Source organism: Salmo trutta, chromosome 22 (assembly GCF_901001165.1).
Source record: "Salmo trutta chromosome 22, fSalTru1.1, whole genome shotgun sequence".
Classification (NCBI taxonomy): domain Eukaryota; kingdom Metazoa; phylum Chordata; class Actinopteri; order Salmoniformes; family Salmonidae; genus Salmo; species Salmo trutta.
The window spans coordinates 49,548,967-49,567,853 of NC_042978.1; the positions used below are offsets into that span (position 1 = coordinate 49,548,967).

The 18,887-nt window shown below is 41.6% G+C and overlaps 1 protein-coding gene across 2 annotated transcripts in view; it reads left to right on the plus strand.

Moving 5' to 3' along the window:
- The first annotated feature begins 2,711 nt into the window (after positions 1-2,711).
- Positions 2,712-18,887, plus strand: part of LOC115158897 (phosphatidylinositol 3,4,5-trisphosphate 5-phosphatase 1) — a 40,068-nt gene continuing 23,892 nt past the window's right edge. Inside the window, exons 1-8 of one of the 2 annotated variants that reach the window (XM_029708318.1) lie at positions 2,712-3,054; positions 5,857-5,920; positions 10,580-10,715; positions 11,026-11,191; positions 11,604-11,744; positions 12,001-12,091; positions 17,767-17,844; positions 18,226-18,303. In XM_029708318.1, the coding sequence (XP_029564178.1) occupies positions 2,912-3,054; positions 5,857-5,920; positions 10,580-10,715; positions 11,026-11,191; positions 11,604-11,744; positions 12,001-12,091; positions 17,767-17,844; positions 18,226-18,303 (897 nt within the window). In that variant the 5' untranslated portion in view covers positions 2,712-2,911. The remainder of the gene's footprint in view (positions 3,055-5,856; positions 5,921-10,579; positions 10,716-11,025; positions 11,192-11,603; positions 11,745-12,000; positions 12,092-17,766; positions 17,845-18,225; positions 18,304-18,887) is intronic. The other variant, XM_029708317.1, reaches the window with a different exon arrangement.

Genomic DNA, 18,887 nt, shown 5'->3' on the forward strand with positions numbered 1-18,887 from the left:
TGGATTCTAAAACTGATTCTAGTATTTTTTAGAAAGATCCTAATTGGTATGGCAAATGTTCTTTTGATGGCATAGAAGGCCCTTTTTGCCTTGTCTCTAAGATTGTTCACAGCTTTGTGGAAGTTACCTGTGGCGCTGATGTTCAGGCCGAGGTATGTATAGTTTTTTATGTGCTCTACGGCAACGGTGTCTAGATGGAATTTGTATTTGTGGTCCTGGCGACTGGACCTTTTTTGGAACACCATTATTTTTGTCTTACTGAGATTTGCTGTCAGGGCCCAGGTCTGACAGAATCTGTGCAGAAGATATAGGTGCTGCTGTAGGCCCTCCTTGGTTGTGGACAGAAGAACCAGATCATCAGCAATGTCACGACTTCCGCCGAAGTCAGTTCCTCTCCTTGTTCGGACGGCGCTCGGCGGTTGACGTCGCCGGTCTTCTAGCCATCGCCGATCCACTTTTCATTTTCCAATGGTTTTGTCTTTGTTTCCCACACACCTGGTTTTCATTTCCCAATTACTGGTCATGTATTTAACCCTCTGTTTCCCCCATGTCTTTGTGTGTGATTGTTTATTGTTCAGGTCGGTACGTTTCCGGCAGTTTTTTTCCGGGTGCTGTTTTCACCCGTGTTTTGTGGCAACCGTTATTGTTCGCACATTGTTTACTGTGTGCTATTTCTCAAGTAAAGTGCGTTGTTCACTCATCTCTGCTTTCCTGCGCCTGACTTCATGCACCAGCTACACCCACCGCCTGACAAGCAAACAGTAGACATTTGTCTTCAGATTCTAGTAGGGTAATTCATTGATATATATGTTGAAGAGGGTGGGGCTTAAGCTGCATCTCTGTCTCACCCCACGCCCCTGTGGAAAGAAATGTGTGTTTTTTGCCAATTTTAACCGCACGCTTGTTGTTTGTGTACATGGATTTTATAATGTTGTATGTTTTTCCCCTAACACTACTTTCCATCAATTTGTATAGCAGACCCTCATGTCAAATTCAGTCAAAAGTTTTTGGGAAATCAACAAAGCATGAGAATACTTTACTTTTGTTTTGGTTTGTTTCTTTGTCAATTAGGGTGTGCAGGGTGAATACTTGGTCTGTCATACGGTAACATATGACATTTGCTCAGTACATTGTTTTCACTGAGGAAATGTACGAGTCTGCTGTTAATGATAATGCAGATGCATATCCCACGGTAGTTATTGGAGTCAAATTTGTCTCCACTTTGTGGATTGGGGTGTTCAGTCCTTGGTTCCAAATATTGGGGAAGATGCCAGAGCTAAGAATGATGTTAAAAAGTTTAAGCCAATTGGAATTTGTGGTCTGTATATTTTATCATTTCATTTAGGATTCCATCTTCACCACAGGCCTTTTTGGGTTGGAGGGTTTGTATTTTGTCCTGTAGTTCATTCAATGTAATTTGAGAATCCAGTGGGTTCTGGTAGTCTTTAATAGTTGATTCTAATATTTGTATTTGATCATGTATATATTTTTGCTCTTTGTTCTTTGCTATAGGGCCAAAAAGATCGGAGAAGTGGTTTATCCATGCATCTCCATTTTGGATAGATCACTCTTTGTGTTGTTTGTTTAGTGTTTTCCAATTTTCCCAGAAGTGGTTAAAGTCTATGGATTCATCAATGACATTGAGCTGATTTCTCTGACTCTGGACCTCCTCTCTCGCTCGCTCTCTCTCTCTCTCTCTCTTTCTGTACCTCCTCTCGCTCTCTCTCTCTTTCTGGTCCTCCTCTCGCTCTCTCTCTCTTTCTGGTCCTCCTCTCGCTCTCTCTCGCTCTTTGGCCTTCCTCTCTCTCTCTGGTCATCCTTTCGCTCTCTCTCTCTCTGGCCCTCCTCTCTCTCTCTCTCTGGCCCTCCTCTCTCTCTCTCTCTCTGGCCCTCCTCTCTCTCTCTCTCCTCTCTCTCTTGGCCCCCCTCCCCTACTCCCTCTCTCTCTCTCTCTCTCTCTCTCTGGCCCTCCTCTCTCTCTCTTCTCTCTCTCTCTCTGGCCCTCCCTCTCTCTCCTCTCTCTCTCTCTCTGGCCCTCCCTCTCTCTCTCTCTCTCTCGGCCCTCCCTCTCTCCTCTCTCGGCCCTCCTCCTCTCTCTCTCTCTTGGACCTCTCTTCTCTCTCCTCTCCTGGTTCCTCCTTCTTCTCCTCTCTCTCTGGCTCCTCCTCTCTCTCTGGCCCTCTCTCTCTCTCTCTCTCTCTCTCTCTCTCTGGCCCTCCTCTCTCTCTCTCTTTGGCCCTCCTCTCTCTCTCTCTCTGGCCCTCCTCTCTCTCTCTCTTTGGCCCTCCTCTCTCTCTCTCTCTGGCCCTCCTCTCTCTCTCTCTCTGGCCCTCCTCTCTCTCTCTCTCTGGCCCTCCTCTCTCTCTCTCTCTCTGGCCCTCCTCTCTCTCTCTCTCTGGCCCTCCTCTCTCTCTCTCTCTGGCCCTCCTCTCTCTCTCTCTCTCTGGCCCTCCTCTCTCTCTCTGGCCCTCCTCTCTCTCTCTCTCTCTCTCTCTCTGGCCCTCCTCTCTCTCTCTCTCTCTCTCTCTCTGGCCCTCCTCTCTCTCTCTCTTTGGCCCTCCTCTCTCTCTCTCTCTCTGGCCCTCCTCTCTCTCTCTCTCTCTCTGGCCCTCCTCTCTCTCTCTCTCTCTCTCTCTCTCTCTCTGGTCCTCCTCACGCTCTCTGACTTCTCAAATGAGGAAGTTCACAGCCGTGTTTGTAGCAGCTTCCTTTTTACAGCTTTCACCCCACTTACAGGAAGAGAGAGAGAGAGAGAGAGAGAGAGAGAACGGAGGAGAAGAGGACATACACACAACAAGAAACATGAAGAGTACGGTTACTAGCAACAGTTGTTGAATCCTGATAAGTCCTTGTCTAGTGTGAGAGTCGATGCAGAACTCTGTATGCAGAGTGTTTTCAGTAGAAGACTAGGATGTCTAAGTCGTTCCAGCCATGGCACCATGGTAATATCACCCGGTCCGAGGCTGAGGATCTGCTCTCCAAAGCAGCCAGGGATGGAAGCTTCCTCCTCCGGGACAGTGAGTCCATACAGGGTGCCTATGCCCTCTGTGTTCTGTAAGTAAAACATACCATAAGAGATAGATAGATATATATATATATATATATATGTATATATATATATATATATATATATATATATATATGGATAAAATGGACAGTTTAACAGTCTAAAATGATGTTGGAAAGATCAAATTGAGGAAGGAAGGAAGATGTTTTGAGAGTTCATCTCTTAGATCTCTTTCTATGCAAGTAACAGTTAAAAGTAGCTTTGAGTAGGGAGAGTTAACTATGCTAACTGATTACTAACTGCAGTATGTTTTCTGTTGCAAAGAAAAACAGACAAGGATAGAACTGACAGTTGAACATTAAGATCTAATTGAGGACAGAAGGTCATCTGTTGAGAGTTCATCCCTTATATCTCTTTGCATGCAAGTAACAGTTGAAAGTAGCCGTGAGTAGGGAGAGTAAACTATGCCATGCTGAATACTGACTAGTCTGTTTCAGGAAAGAATTGGCAGTTAAACATATACTGAGCTACAATGATGTTGGAATGTTCAAATTGAGGAAGGAAGGAAGTTGTGTCCCTTTCAGTAAGAAGAGCTGATCAAAACTTTAAATCAGACAAAACAAGGATCAACGCTAAACGCTGTTGTTATTGGGATTTCAATCTGGAGTGTAAAATACCTACACAACCGTTCAAAAGTTTGGGGTCACTGTCAGGCGGTGGTTAACTGGTGCAGTGAATCAGGCGCAGGAGAGCAGAAATGAGTGTACAAGGTATTTAATTCCATGACAGCACCAGTATACAGACAATACTCAAAGTGCGGAGAAAAACCGGCCACTCGAAAATAACGGGAGTAAATACATAACCCGGCAAACATAACCAGCCGACAAGTACCGCCATGAACAATCAATAAACACGCATAGTAACATGTGGGAAACAGAGGGTTAAATAATGAACATGTAATTGGGGAATAGAAACCAGGTGTGTAGAAAACAAAGACAAAACAAATGGAAAATGAAAAGTGGACCGGCGGTGGCTAAAAGACCGGTGACGTCGACCGCCGAACGCCGCCCGAACACGGAGAGGGACCGACTTCGGCGGAAGTTGTGACAGTCACTTAGAAATGTCCTTGTTTTTTTTTTAAGAAAAGCACTTTTTCTTTGTCCATTAAAATAACATCAAATTGATTAGAAATACAGTGTAGACATTGTTAATGTTGTAAATGACTATTGTAGCTGGAAACGGCTGATTTTTTTATGGAATATCTACATAGGCGTACAGAGGCCCATTATCAGCAACCATCACCATCACAACCATCACTCCTGTGTTCCAATGTGTTAGCTAATCCAAGTTTATCATTTTAAAAAGGCTAATTGATCATTTGAAAGCTATTTTGCAATTATGTTAGCACAGCTGAAAACTGTTGTTCTGATTAAAGAAGCAATAAAACTGGCCTTCTTTAGACTAGTTGAGTATCTGGAGCATCAGCATTTGTGGGTTCGATTACAGGCTTAAAATGGCCAGAAACAAAGACCTTTCTCCTGAAGCTCGTCAGTCTATTCTTGTTCTGAGAAATGAAGGCTATTCCATGCGAGAAATTGCCAAAAACTGAAGATCTCTTACAACGCTGTGTACTACTCCCTTCACAGAACAGCGCAAACTGTCTCTAACCAGAATAGAAAGAAGAGTGGGAGGCCAAGGTGCACAACTGAGCAAGAGGACAAGTACATTAGAGTGTCTAGTTTGAGAAGCAGACGCCTCACAAGCCCTCAACTGGCAGCTTCATTAAATAGTACCCGCAAAACCCCAGTCTCAACGTCAACAGTGAAGAGCATTGTAGTCCCGTGTGGCTCATGGTGTTTGCAACGCCAGCGTTGTGGGTTCGATTCCCACGGGGGACCAGTACGGAGAAGAAAAAAAATGTATGAAATGTATGCATTCACTACTGTAAGTCGCTCTGGATAAGAGCGTCTGCTAAATGACTACAATGTAAATGTAAGAGGCGACTCCGGGATGCTGGCCTTCCAGGCAGAGTTCCAGTGTCTGTGTTCTTTTGCCCATCTTAATCTTTACTTTTTATTGGCCAGTCTAAGATATGGCTTTTTCTTTGCAACTCTGCCTAGAAGGTCAGCATCCCGGAGTCGCCTCTTCACTGTTGACGTTGAGACTGGTGTTTTGTGGGTAGTATTTAATGAAGCTGCCAGTTGAGGACTTCTGAGACTTCTGAACGGAAGTGTACAGTACTTCAGATACAGTTTCTCCTGCAGTATGGAACTGGACTTGGCCTCATGATAGTGGTTTGCATGTTTTTGTTTTACACTTATTAAACCTTTATATAACTAGGCAAGTCAATGAAGAACAAATTCTTATTTACAATGACGGCCTGTCAAGAGGCAAAAGGCCTCCTGCTGGGACAGAGGATTCTTTTTTAATTTTTTTTATGTAGGACAAACACACATTAAGACAAGTGAAACACCACAACACTATATAGCAGGAATTCTATATAATGAAGACCTATTTTAAAATAGACATGCTTCCTGCAGCGCCCAACGTATCTGCACACACTGTCATGCTGCAAAGCTGGGTAGACTCCACTGTACAACTCACACCACACATATTTGTGTCACTGTGGGCTCTCATTTGAATAACTGGTAAACAAATACATAAATGGTCATGTATTATTTTTCCATTGGACACAAAGACCAACGGAAGTGTGTAGGAGTGCATGCTATCTGTTATTACTGCACCTGTCACACTCTTCTGTGAAATGTCAGAAAGACATTTCTTAAAACATTCAAGACTCCATATCTGCTGTAATCCTTATGATACCATCCCATCTCTTCTGTTTCCAGGTACCAGAACTGTGTGTATACCTACAGGATCCTACCAAATGAGGAGAGGAAGCTCTCGGTCCAGGTGAGACAGACCTTTTGAGGGGAGGAAGCTCTTAGTCCAGGTGAGACAGACCTTTTGAGGGGAGGAAGCTCTTAGTCCAGGTGAGACAGACCTTTTGAGGGAAGGAAGCTCTTGGTCCAGCTGAGACAGACCTTTTGAGGAGAGGAAGCTCTTGGTCCAGGTGAGACAGACCTTTTGAGGGGAGGAAGCTCTTGGTCCAGCTGAGACAGACCTTTTGAGGGGAGGAAGCTCTTAGTCCAGGTGAGACAGACCTTTTGAGGGGAGGAAGCTCTTGGTCCAGCTGAGACAGACCTTTTGAGGGGAGGAAGCTCTTAGTCCAGGTGAGACAGACCTTTTGAGGGGAGGAAGCTCTTGGTCCAGGTGAGACAGACCTTTTGAGGGGAGGAAGCTCTTAGTCCAGGTGAGACAGACCTTTTGAGGGGAGGAAGCTCTTGGTCCAGCTGAGACAGACCTTTTGAGGGGAGGAAGCTCTTAGTCCAGGTGAGACAGACCTTTTGAGGGGAGGAAGCTCTTAGTCCAGGTGAGACAGACCTTTTGAGGGGAGGAAGCTCTTAGTCCAGGTGAGACAGACCTTTTGAGGGGAGGAAGCTCTTAGTCCAGGTGAGACAGACCTTTTGAGGGAAGGAAGCTCTTGGTCCAGCTGAGACAGACCTTTTGAGGAGAGGAAGCTCTTGGTCCAGGTGAGACAGACCTTTTGAGGGGAGGAAGCTCTTGGTCCAGCTGAGACAGACCTTTTGAGGGGAGGAAGCTCTTAGTCCAGGTGAGACAGACCTTTTGAGGGGAGGAAGCTCTTGGTCCAGCTGAGACAGACCTTTTGAGGGGAGGAAGCTCTTAGTCCAGGTGAGACAGACCTTTTGAGGGGAGGAAGCTCTTGGTCCAGCTGAGACAGACCTTTTGAGGGGAGGAAGCTCTTAGTCCAGGTGAGACAGACCTTTTGAGGGGAGGAAGCTCTTGGTCCAGCTGAGACAGACCTTTTGAGGGGAGGAATCTCTCGGTTCATGTGAGATCTGCACTCCATTTTGAGTGTTGAGCCTCCTACAAAGCATTTAACGTTACTATGTTGATCCACACAACACAAGTTCTGAGCGTTATACCACCAACTTGTATAGCTGATATAGTCTATTCCCAGGTGTTGGGTGTTAAGGGCTATTTTAAGAGCCACTTCTCAATTCCTCAATAATCAGACAACTTCTGCTCTGGTTTTCAATGCCTTCAGAAATGAAGAAAGGCCATGTGTGGTGGTAGAGTTCTGGAATGTACCAGTGTATTGTAAATATTGTGCAACCTATTATGGTTATACAGTACATTGAACCAAGCCTACTTGTGAAGGGGGAAAAAAAAATGTGCTAAAGTGTGAGCGCTCCATAGAACCTGACACTCAATATAAAAGTGCCTTGCTTCCTGTGGCTGTGAATATGCGACACTGCTAATGTCTTCTATTTAATAATGAAGAGTGAATACAGTACACCGGATATCTCTTCATCTGTAGGGCCACCCTCTCTGCTCTCTCTGTCACACAAAGGCATCACTCTGTTAGGCCGAGGTTGAGATGGAAACACTTGTGGTTAATATGCCTGTATTAGTGTGGCAGTTAGAATATTCCGAACCTAGAGACCACCCTACAGTGGTGATGAATTAGATAGATTTTCATTGATTTATTGTAGCTGAAAAGCATCTTGAGTTTAAGCCTGCGTTATACACAGACATGAAGGTTACTACGGTTCCTACAGGCCACTCTGCTAATGTTGAAGGTTACTACGGTTTCTACAGGCCACTCTGCTAATGTTGAAGGTTACTACGGTTTCTACAGGCCACTCTGCTAATGTTGAAGGTTACTACGGTTTCTACAGGCCACTCTGCTAATGTTGAAGGTTACTACGGTTTCTACAGGCCACTCTGCTAATGTTGAAGGTTACTACAGTTTCTACAGGCCACTCTGCTAATGTTGAAGGTTACTACGGTTCCTACAGGCCACTCTGCTAATGTTGAAGGTTACTACGGTTTCTACAGGCCACTCTGCTAATGTTGAAGGTTACTACGGTTTCTACAGGCCACTCTGCTAATGTTGAAGGTTACTACGGTTCCTACAGGCCACTCTGCTAATGTTGAAGGGTACAACGGTTCCTACAGGCCACTCTGCTAATGCTGATCAAAACCGCCTTCCTCTTTCAGTAGTAGAAGTTTATAAATTATCCTGGGGCGTGGGTTTATGAAAAGCCACAAAGTTAATATTGTGCGCAACAGAAAATAGCAGAACCTTCACACAAAAATATAGATTTTCACTGCATTTAAATGAATCAATGCATCCACAGTGGCTGTGAAATGGGCTAAAGGAACCAGGTGACTTGATAGTTAATACTCTAAAGAAACCAGGTGACTTGATAGTTAATACTCTAAAGAAACCAGGTGACTAGGTAGTTAATACGCTAAAGAAACCAGGTGACTAGGTAGTTAATACTCTAAAGAAACCAGGTGACTTGGTAGTTAATCCGCTAAAGAAACCAGGTGACTAGGTAGTTAATACTCTAAAGAAACCAGGTGACTAGGTAGTTAATACTCTAAAGAAACCAGGTGACTAGGTAGTTAATACTCTAAAGAAACCAGGTGACTAGGTAGTTAATATGCTAAAGAAACTAGGTGACTAGGTATTTAATCCGCTAAAGAAACCAGGTGACTAGGTAGGTAATAAGATATAGACACCAGGTGACTAGGTAGTTAATACTCTAAAGAAACCAGGTGACTAGGTAGTTAATACTCTAAAGAAACCAGGTGACTAGGTAGTTAATACTCTAAAGAAACCAGGTGACTAGGTAGTTAATACGCTAAAGAAACCAGGTGACTAGGTAGGTAATAAGATAAAGAAACCAGGTGACTAGGTAGTTTGTACGCTAAAGAAACCAGGTGACTAGGTAGTTAATACGCTAAAGAAAGCAGGTGACTAGATAGTTAATACTCTAAAGAAACCAGGTGACTAGGTAGTTAATACTCTAAAGAAACCAGGTGACTAGGTAGTTAATACGCTAAAGAAACCAGGTGACTAGGTAGTTAATACGCTAAAGAAACCAGGTGACTAGATAGTTAATACTCTAAAGAAACCAGGTGACTAGGTTGTTTGTACGCTAAAGAAACCAGGTGACTAGGTAGTTAATATGCTAAAGAAACCAGGTGACTAGGTAGGTAATAAGATAAAGAAACCAGGTGACTAGGTAGTTTGTACGCTAAAGAAACCAGGTGACTAGGTTGTTTGTACGCTAAAGAAACCAGGTGACTAGGTTGTTTGTACGCTAAAGAAACCAGGTGACTAGGTTGTTTGTACGCTAAAGAAACCAGGTGACTAGGTTGTTTGTACGCTAAAGAAACCAGGTGACTAGGTTGTTTGTACGCTAAAGAAACCAGGTACCAGAAGGAAACCCTGTCATTCATACAACATCAAGTCTCTCTGGAAACATAAAACCCTAGAAGACTCTCACGTTGCCACACTGAGAAGATCTATACCGGCACCAGAGAGCAAGCACCAAGTAGAGAGATGAGAAGAAGATGCTACTAGCCTGTCTTACGGTTGGTGCTCTGTAGTGTTCTTGTCTTACGGTTGGTGCTCTGTAGTGTTCTTGTCTTACGGTTGGTGCTCTGTAGTGTTCTTATCTTGCTGTTGGTGCTCTGTAGTGTACTTATCTTGCTGTTGGTGCTCTGTAGTGTACTTATCTTGCTGTTGGTGCTCTGTAGTGTACTTATCTTGCTGTTGTAGTGTACTAAACTCAGAATTGCACTAAACTCAGAAGTGTACTAGCCTGTGATGAGATCTTTGAGAAACAGTGTATGAGGACCATGGCTTGATGGTAGTACATACATTAAAACCCACTTGAGTGCCTGGACCTCTCAATTCTTCAAACCATTTCACACTTGTGTTGGATTATATTTTTCCAGTTTTTTTGAATCTGTTCTACTACTGTTGTCGACTCCAAAGGATACTAGGCTGTGACTACTGTTGTGTTCTGTAGTTCACTAACCAGTGATTGTTGATGTTTTGCATTAGACCCAGAGAAATCAACTAACCTGTAAGTGTTGATGTTTTGCATTAGACCCAGAGAAGTGTACTAACCTGTGAAGCAATGTGAACATAGGCACAGACACATGCATATAAACACACACAATAACATATGCCCTATATACACGCGTACACATGGATTTTGTATTGTAGATATGTGGTAATGGTGGAGTAGGATCCTGAGGGCACACAGTGTGTTTGAGATATCTGTGAATGTATTGTAATGTTTTTAAAATGGTATAAACTGCCTTAATTTTGCTGGACACCAGGAAGAGTAGCTGCTGCCTTGGCTAATGGGAATCCATAATAAATACATGTAACGAGTACTTTTGAGTGTCAGGGAAAATGTATGGAGTAAAAAGTACATTATTTTATTTAGGAATGTAGTGAAGTAAAAGTAAAAGCTGTCAAAAATATAAATAGTAAAGCACAGATACCCCTTAAAAAAAAAACAACGTTTTAGCCGTCTGGCTAAAACCGTCACTTTTACTGAAACGTTGATTAATGTGCACTGTCCCTGTAAAAATAAAATGAACTCAAACTACTTAAGTGGTACTTTCAAGTATTTTTGTTATTGAACTACTTTACATCACTGCTTTTGTGCCTGTCTCCAGGCCTCTGAGGGTGTGCCTATCCAGTTATTTTCTGTGCTGTCTGACCTGGTGGAGACGTACTACAGTCCCAACATGGGTCTGGCCACACACCTGCAGTTCCCTGTTCAGAAGGAGGAGGAGCCAGAGGAAGAAGCAGGTGGGTTAATAGGCTAGGTTTGCATCTCAAATTGTACCCTTCCCTATATAGTGTACTACTTTAGACCAGAGCCCATATGGGTTCCCATAAGGCTCTGGTCAATAGTAATACACTACGTAAGGAGTATGATGCCATTCAGGATACAGACATTCTCTCTTGTCTGTTTCTGCTACAGTTGAGCTAAGCCAAGGCAGTCTGGATATTCAAGCTTAACTCAAGGGGCCTGTCTCACACATCCATTAAGGTCCAAAGTATTTTCGCTGTCACAGGACATAACGTCTTAACAGTTTGTCTGTCGTTGGATCAACAGAGCCAGTGAAATACCCTCCTCAGCTGCCCCCCAGGAACTTCTCAGGAGGACCGTCAGCCAATGGCAGTATAGAAACCCATGGAGGGGATTCCCGAGGGTCAGAGCTGGCTTGTAGTTCCCTGGTAGACACATACCTACAGAGACTACAACACATCGATATGTCTAAGTATGTACTGAAGGCTCACATTCAACTAATCTATGTTCTGATACTACTCAAGTGTCTTCAGTATTGTGGGACAAATACTAACTTCCTCTCAGATCAAGTTTTCACTTCAGCATGCATTAATGTCAGTAGGAGACAAAATGAAAATTTGACTGTAAGAGGAAGTTAAAATTTGCCCTTGTGTTACTAAAGACATGTTGTATTGTGTTACCCAGCTGGCCATGTTTAAGTTACATACCAACTAACAAATTACACTGACTGATGATGCATATGTAAATTCGAGGACCACTTTGGAAACAAGCGTTTTTTTTTTTAATGAATACTTTGAAGTGATATCCTCTGGGTCCACATTGTACAGTTTGTTGTATATGTGTCTGTTACCCAAAAATAAATTCAATTCAATCATATCTTCCAGCCTGCCAGAAGAACACCAGAAATCCATTGAGGAATACTTCCACACCTCGGTCTCTCTCGATGCTGAGCAAGTCCAGAATGGGAATCCTACCCTCCCCCATCTAAAGAAGCTCACCATGGGAATCTGCAAACAACTGAACAGGTACAGTACTGGCGGGACAGTAGCAGCTTCTGTAACATGTACATCACTTGGCTTTCACTATGAACAGTGTTTAATTGTCCCTTGTGAAATGAAAGAACATTTCTGTGCTCCTGTAGTGCGTCAGTGAGATCTCAGTCGGTTTCGGGGTCCATTTAATTCGTTCAGCCAATTAGGGTAGTTAACTGAATTGAAATTGACTCCTAAACCCTGGTAAAATAGCATTTAAACAATTGCTATGCTCCTTCTGTTGTACCAGCGAGATTACCCGTTCCCTGCCCACTCTGGAGGCCTTTCAGAGGATCCTGGACCAGCAGCTGTCCCCAGGGATCGGACGCTTGAGGACTCAGGTAGGTGGACATTATCAATATGCACCTTTTTATCAGACATTATTTGAACATCAACGTTCAGTAAAGAGACGGTTTTGAACTGCATTAGAGATGGAATCAGTTTTAACGTTAACATTCAATTAGGAAATGGGTCGGTATGAGCTGTATTGTAGAGGATCTGGGTCTTTCTGTTAAATGAGGCATAAAGGGCTCCTGATTGTAGATACATTGATACTGCATGATTGCAGGTTACCTCTCATCTATTCTACAGTAGTTTAGTCTACGTCTCATCTATTCTACTGTAGTGTAGTCTATCTCTCATCTATTCTACAGTAGTTTAGTCTACGTCTCATCTATTCTACTGTAGTGTAGTCTATCTCTCATCTATTCTACTGTAGTGTAGTCTATCTCTCATCTATTCTACAGTAGTTTAGTCTACCTCTCATCTATTCTACTGTAGTGTAGTCTATCTCTGCTCTATTCTACTGTAGTGTAGTCTATCTCTCATCTATTCTACTGTAGTGTAGTCTATCTCTCATCTATTCTACTGTAGTGTAGTCTATCTCTCATCTATTATACTGTAGTGTAGTCTATCTCTCATCTATTCTACTGTAGTGTAGTCTATCTCTCATCTATTCTACTGTAGTGTAGTCTATCTCTGCTCTATTCTACTGTAGTGTAGTCTACGTCTCATCTATTCTACTGTAGTGTAGTCTATCTCTCATCGATTCTACTGTAGTGTAGTCTACCTCTCATCTACTGTAGTGTAGTCTACCTCTCATCTATTCTACTGTAGTGTAGTCTATCTCTCATCTATTCTACTGTAGTGTAGTCTATCTCTCATCTATTCTACTGTAGTGTAGTCTACCTCTCATCTATTCTACTGTAGTGTAGTCTATCTCTCATCTATTCTACTGTAGTGTAGTCTACCTCTCATCTATTCTACTGTAGTGTAGTCTACGTCTCATCTATTCTACTGTAGTGTAGTCTATCTCTCATCTATTCTACTGTAGTGTAGTCTATCTCTCATCTATTCTACTGTAGTGTAGTCTATCTCTCATCTACTGTAGTGTAGTCTATCTCTGCTCTATTCTACTGTAGTGTAGTCTATCTCTCATCTATTCTACTGTAGTGTAGTCTACCTCTCATCTATTCTACTGTAGTGTAGTCTACCTCTCATCTATTCTACTGTAGTGTAGTCTATCTCTCATCTATTCTACTGTAGTGTAGTCTACCTCTCATCTATTCTACTGTAGTGTAGTCTATCTCTCATCTATTCTACTGTAGTGTAGTCTACCTCTCATCTATTCTACTGTAGTGTAGTCTACCTCTCATCTACTGTAGTGTAGTCTACCTCTCATCTATTCTACTGTAGTGTAGTCTATCTCTCATCTATTCTACTGTAGTGTAGTCTATCTCTCATCTATTCTACTGTAGTGTAGTCTACCTCTGCTCTATTCTACTGTAGTGTAGTCTATCTCTCATCTATTCTACTGTAGTGTAGTCTATCTCTCATCTATTCTACTGTAGTGTAGTCTACGTCTCATCTATTCTACTGTAGTGTAGTCTACCTCTCATCTACTGTAGTGTAGTCTATCTCTCATCTATTCTACTGTAGTGTAGTCTATCTCTGCTCTATTCTACTGTAGTGTAGTCTATCTCTCATCTATTCTACTGTAGTGTAGTCTACCTCTCATCTATTCTACTGTAGTGTAGTCTATCTCTCATCTATTCTACTGTAGTGTAGTCTATCTCTCATCTATTCTACTGTAGTGTAGTCTATCTCTCATCTATTCTACTGTAGTGTAGTCTATCTCTCATCGATTCTACTGTAGTGTAGTCTACCTCTCATCTACTGTAGTGTAGTCTACCTCTCATCTATTCTACTGTAGTGTAGTCTATCTCTCATCTATTCTACTGTAGTGTAGTCTATCTCTCATCTATTCTACTGTAGTGTAGTCTACCTCTCATCTATTCTACTGTAGTGTAGTCTATCTCTCATCTATTCTACTGTAGTGTAGTCTACCTCTCATCTATTCTACTGTAGTGTAGTCTACCTCTCATCTATTCTACTGTAGTGTAGTCTACCTCTCATCTATTCTACTGTAGTGTAGTCTATCTCTCATCTACTGTAGTGTAGTCTATCTCTGCTCTATTCTACTGTAGTGTAGTCTATCTCTCATCTATTCTACTGTAGTGTAGTCTACCTCTCATCTATTCTACTGTAGTGTAGTCTACCTCTCATCTATTCTACTGTAGTGTAGTCTATCTCTCATCTATTCTACTGTAGTGTAGTCTATCTCTCATCTATTCTACTGTAGTGTAGTCTATCTCTCATCTATTCTACTGTAGTGTAGTCTATCTCTCATCTATTCTACTGTAGTGTAGTCTATCTCTCATCTATTCTACTGTAGTGTAGTCTACCTCTCATCTATTCTACTGTAGTGTAGTCTATCTCTCATCTATTCTACTGTAGTGTAGTCTATCTCTCATCTATTCTACTGTAGTGTAGTCTACCTCTCATCTATTCTACTGTAGTGTAGTCTATCTCTCATCTATTCTACTGTAGTGTAGTCTATCTCTCATCTATTCTACTGTAGTGTAGTCTATCTCTGCTCTATTCTACTGTAGTGTAGTCTACTCTCATCTATTCTACTGTAGTGTAGTCTACGTCTCATCTATTCTACTGTAGTGTAGTCTATCTCTCATCTATTCTACTGTAGTGTAGTCTATCTCTCATCTATTCTACTGTAGTGTAGTCTATCTCTCATCGATTCTACTGTAGTGTAGTCTACCTCTCATCTACTGTAGTGTAGTCTACCTCTCATCTATTCTACTGTAGTGTAGTCTATCTCTCATCTATTCTACTGTAGTGTAGTCTATCTCTCATCTATTCTACTGTAGTGTAGTCTACCTCTCATCTATTCTACTGTAGTGTAGTCTATCTCTCATCTATTCTACTGTAGTGTAGTCTACCTCTCATCTATTCTACTGTAGTGTAGTCTACCTCTCATCTATTCTACTGTAGTGTAGTCTACCTCTCATCTATTCTACTGTAGTGTAGTCTATCTCTCATCTACTGTAGTGTAGTCTATCTCTGCTCTATTCTACTGTAGTGTAGTCTATCTCTCATCTATTCTACTGTAGTGTAGTCTACCTCTCATCTATTCTACTGTAGTGTAGTCTACCTCTCATCTATTCTACTGTAGTGTAGTCTATCTCTCATCTATTCTACTGTAGTGTAGTCTATCTCTCATCTATTCTACTGTAGTGTAGTCTATCTCTCATCTATTCTACTGTAGTGTAGTCTATCTCTGCTCTATTCTACTGTAGTGTAGTCTACGTCTCATCTATTCTACTGTAGTGTAGTCTATCTCTCATCTATTCTACTGTAGTGTAGTCTATCTCTCATCTATTCTACTGTAGTGTAGTCTATCTCTCATCGATTCTACTGTAGTGTAGTCTACCTCTCATCTACTGTAGTGTAGTCTACCTCTCATCTATTCTACTGTAGTGTAGTCTATCTCTCATCTATTCTACTGTAGTGTAGTCTATCTCTCATCTATTCTACTGTAGTGTAGTCTACCTCTCATCTATTCTACTGTAGTGTAGTCTATCTCTCATCTATTCTACTGTAGTGTAGTCTACCTCTCATCTATTCTACTGTAGTGTAGTCTACCTCTCATCTATTCTACTGTAGTGTAGTCTACCTCTCATCTATTCTACTGTAGTGTAGTCTATCTCTCATCTACTGTAGTGTAGTCTATCTCTGCTCTATTCTACTGTAGTGTAGTCTATCTCTCATCTATTCTACTGTAGTGTAGTCTACCTCTCATCTATTCTACTGTAGTGTAGTCTACCTCTCATCTATTCTACTGTAGTGTAGTCTACCTCTCATCTATTCTACTGTAGTGTAGTCTATCTCTCATCTACTGTAGTGTAGTCTATCTCTGCTCTATTCTACTGTAGTGTAGTCTATCTCTCATCTATTCTACTGTAGTGTAGTCTACCTCTCATCTATTCTACTGTAGTGTAGTCTACCTCTCATCTATTCTACTGTAGTGTAGTCTATCTCTCATCTATTCTACTGTAGTGTAGTCTATCTCTCATCTATTCTACTGTAGTGTAGTCTATCTCTCATCTATTCTACTGTAGTGTAGTCTATCTCTCATCTATTCTACTGTAGTGTAGTCTATCTCTCATCTATTCTACTGTAGTGTAGTCTATCTCTCATCTATTCTACTGTAGTGTAGTCTACCTCTCATCTATTCTACTGTAGTGTAGTCTATCTCTCATCTATTCTACTGTAGTGTAGTCTATCTCTCATCTATTCTACTGTAGTGTAGTCTATCTCTCATCTATTCTACTGTAGTGTAGTCTATCTCTCATCTATTCTACTGTAGTGTAGTCTATCTCTCATCTATTCTACTGTAGTGTAGTCTATCTCTGCTCTATTCTACTGTAGTGTAGTCTATCTCTCATCTATTCTACTGTAGTGTAGTCTATCTCTCATCTATTCTACTGTAGTGTAGTCTATCTCTCATCTATTCTACTGTAGTGTAGTCTATCTCTCATCTATTCTACTGTAGTGTAGTCTATCTCTCATCTATTCTACTGTAGTGTAGTCTATCTCTCATCTATTCTACTGTAGTGTAGTCTATCTCTCATCTATTCTACTGTAGTGTAGTCTATCTCTCATCTATTCTACTGTAGTGTAGTCTATCTCTGCTCTATTCTACTGTAGTGTAGTCTACGTCTCATCTATTCTACTGTAGTGTAGTCTATCTCTCATCTATTCTACTGTAGTGTAGTCTATCTCTCATCTATTCTACTGTAGTGTAGTCTATCTCTCATCTATTCTACTGTAGTGTAGTCTATCTCTCATCTATTCTACTGTAGTGTAGTCTATCTCTCATCTATTCTACTGTAGTGTAGTCTATCTCTCATCTATTCTACTGTAGTGTAGTCTACGTCTCATCTATTCTACTGTAGTGTAGTCTATCTCTCATCTATTCTACTGTAGTGTAGTCTATCTCTCATCTATTCTACTGTAGTGTAGTCTATCTCTCATCTATTCTACTGTAGTGTAGTCTATCTCTCATCTATTCTACTGTAGTGTAGTCTATCTCTCATCTATTCTACTGTAGTGTAGTCTATCTCTGCTCTATTCTACTGTAGTGTAGTCTATCTCTCATCTATTCTACTGTAGTGTAGTCTATCTCTCATCTATTCTACTGTAGTGTAGTCTATCTCTCATCTATTCTACTGTAGTGTAGTCTATCTCTCATCTACTGTAGTGTAGTCTATCTCTCATCTATTCTACTGTAGTGTAGTCTATCTCTCATCTATTCTACTGTAGTGAAGTCTATCTCTCATCTACTGTAGTGTAGTCTATCTCTCATCTATTCTACTGTAGTGTAGTCTATCTCTCATATATTCTACTGTAGTGAAGTCTATCTCTCATCTACTGTAGTGTAGTCTATCTCTCATCTATTCTACTGTAGTGTAGTCTATCTCTCATCTATTCTACTGTAGTGAAGTCTATCTCTCATCTACTGTAGTGTAGTCTACCTCTGCCCTTTTCTTGGTTTGTTCTGCAGAAATAGACACTCTGTCTATCAATAGAATATCATGTTTCCAATAGTTGGTCTCTTTAAGAGTCTTAATTCAGATCACGTTTCTGTTTTAATTTCTAGGTGTCCGCAGATTCTGACCAGTCTGTGTCCTTCAGGCTGGAACAACTGACCAAGCTGCTCTACTCCATAGAAGAGAAGGTAATGTTTTAACACGAGTCTAAACCCTAGGACCTGTCCCAAATGGCACCCTATTCCCTATATAGTGCACTACTATAGGGTTCATAGGGCTCTGGCCAAAAGTAACACACTATATATATATATATATATATATATAAGGGAATAGGGTGTCATTTGGGAAGAAAATCATATTCTAAAATGAAAAACGTTATTTATTTTTTTGCACAAAGCTCATTCATTTTCTATATCTATCGATCTCTAACTAACCCTGGTGTAGGTGACCTCTGAGATGCTCGCTCAACGTCTTTCCTGTTACATTTTGACTTACCCGGACCAGGGTAAAAACAGAGTCATGAGGAAGTAGTGTTCCTTTTCATATACTGTAGTTCCCTTTTTCTTCAGGCCAAAACAGCCGTGTTCGAGTGGGCTGGGTACGACGGAGGCCACAGAAGGTCTCTAATACCACCTATTACATTTGAAGTAAGTGAGCTATAAAATATATATATATATATATATATATATATATATATATATATACAATAGTCAAAAGGCATTTTCAGAACTTTATGACATATCAAAGGCAAGATTTAGAAAGAAACTTGACTGAAACAAAGGGATTTCTCTCAGTTATCATTGGGGTAAACTCAATGAGTGTATTTGAATGGACAAAGGCATCGACCATGTGACACCATTAATATCTATGTGAAGCCAAGGAAATCATATCATTGACACTCTACATAACATGCGTAGCTAGCTCCAGGCTAGCTCCAGGCTAGCTCCAGGCTAGTTCCAGGCTAGCTCCAGGCTAGCTCCAGGCTAGCTCCAGGCTAGTTCCAGGCTAGCTCCAGGCTAGCTCCAGGCTAGTTCCAGGCTAGCTCCAGGCTAGTTCCAGGCTAGCTCCAGGCTAGTTCCAGGCTAGCTCCAGGCTAGTTCCAGGCTAGCTCCAGGCTAGCTCCAGGCTAGTTCCAGGCTAGCTCCAGGCTAGCTCCAGGCTAGCTCCAGGCTAGCTCCAGGCTAGTTCCAGGCTAGCTCCAGGCTAGCTCCAGGCTAGCTCCAGGCTAGTT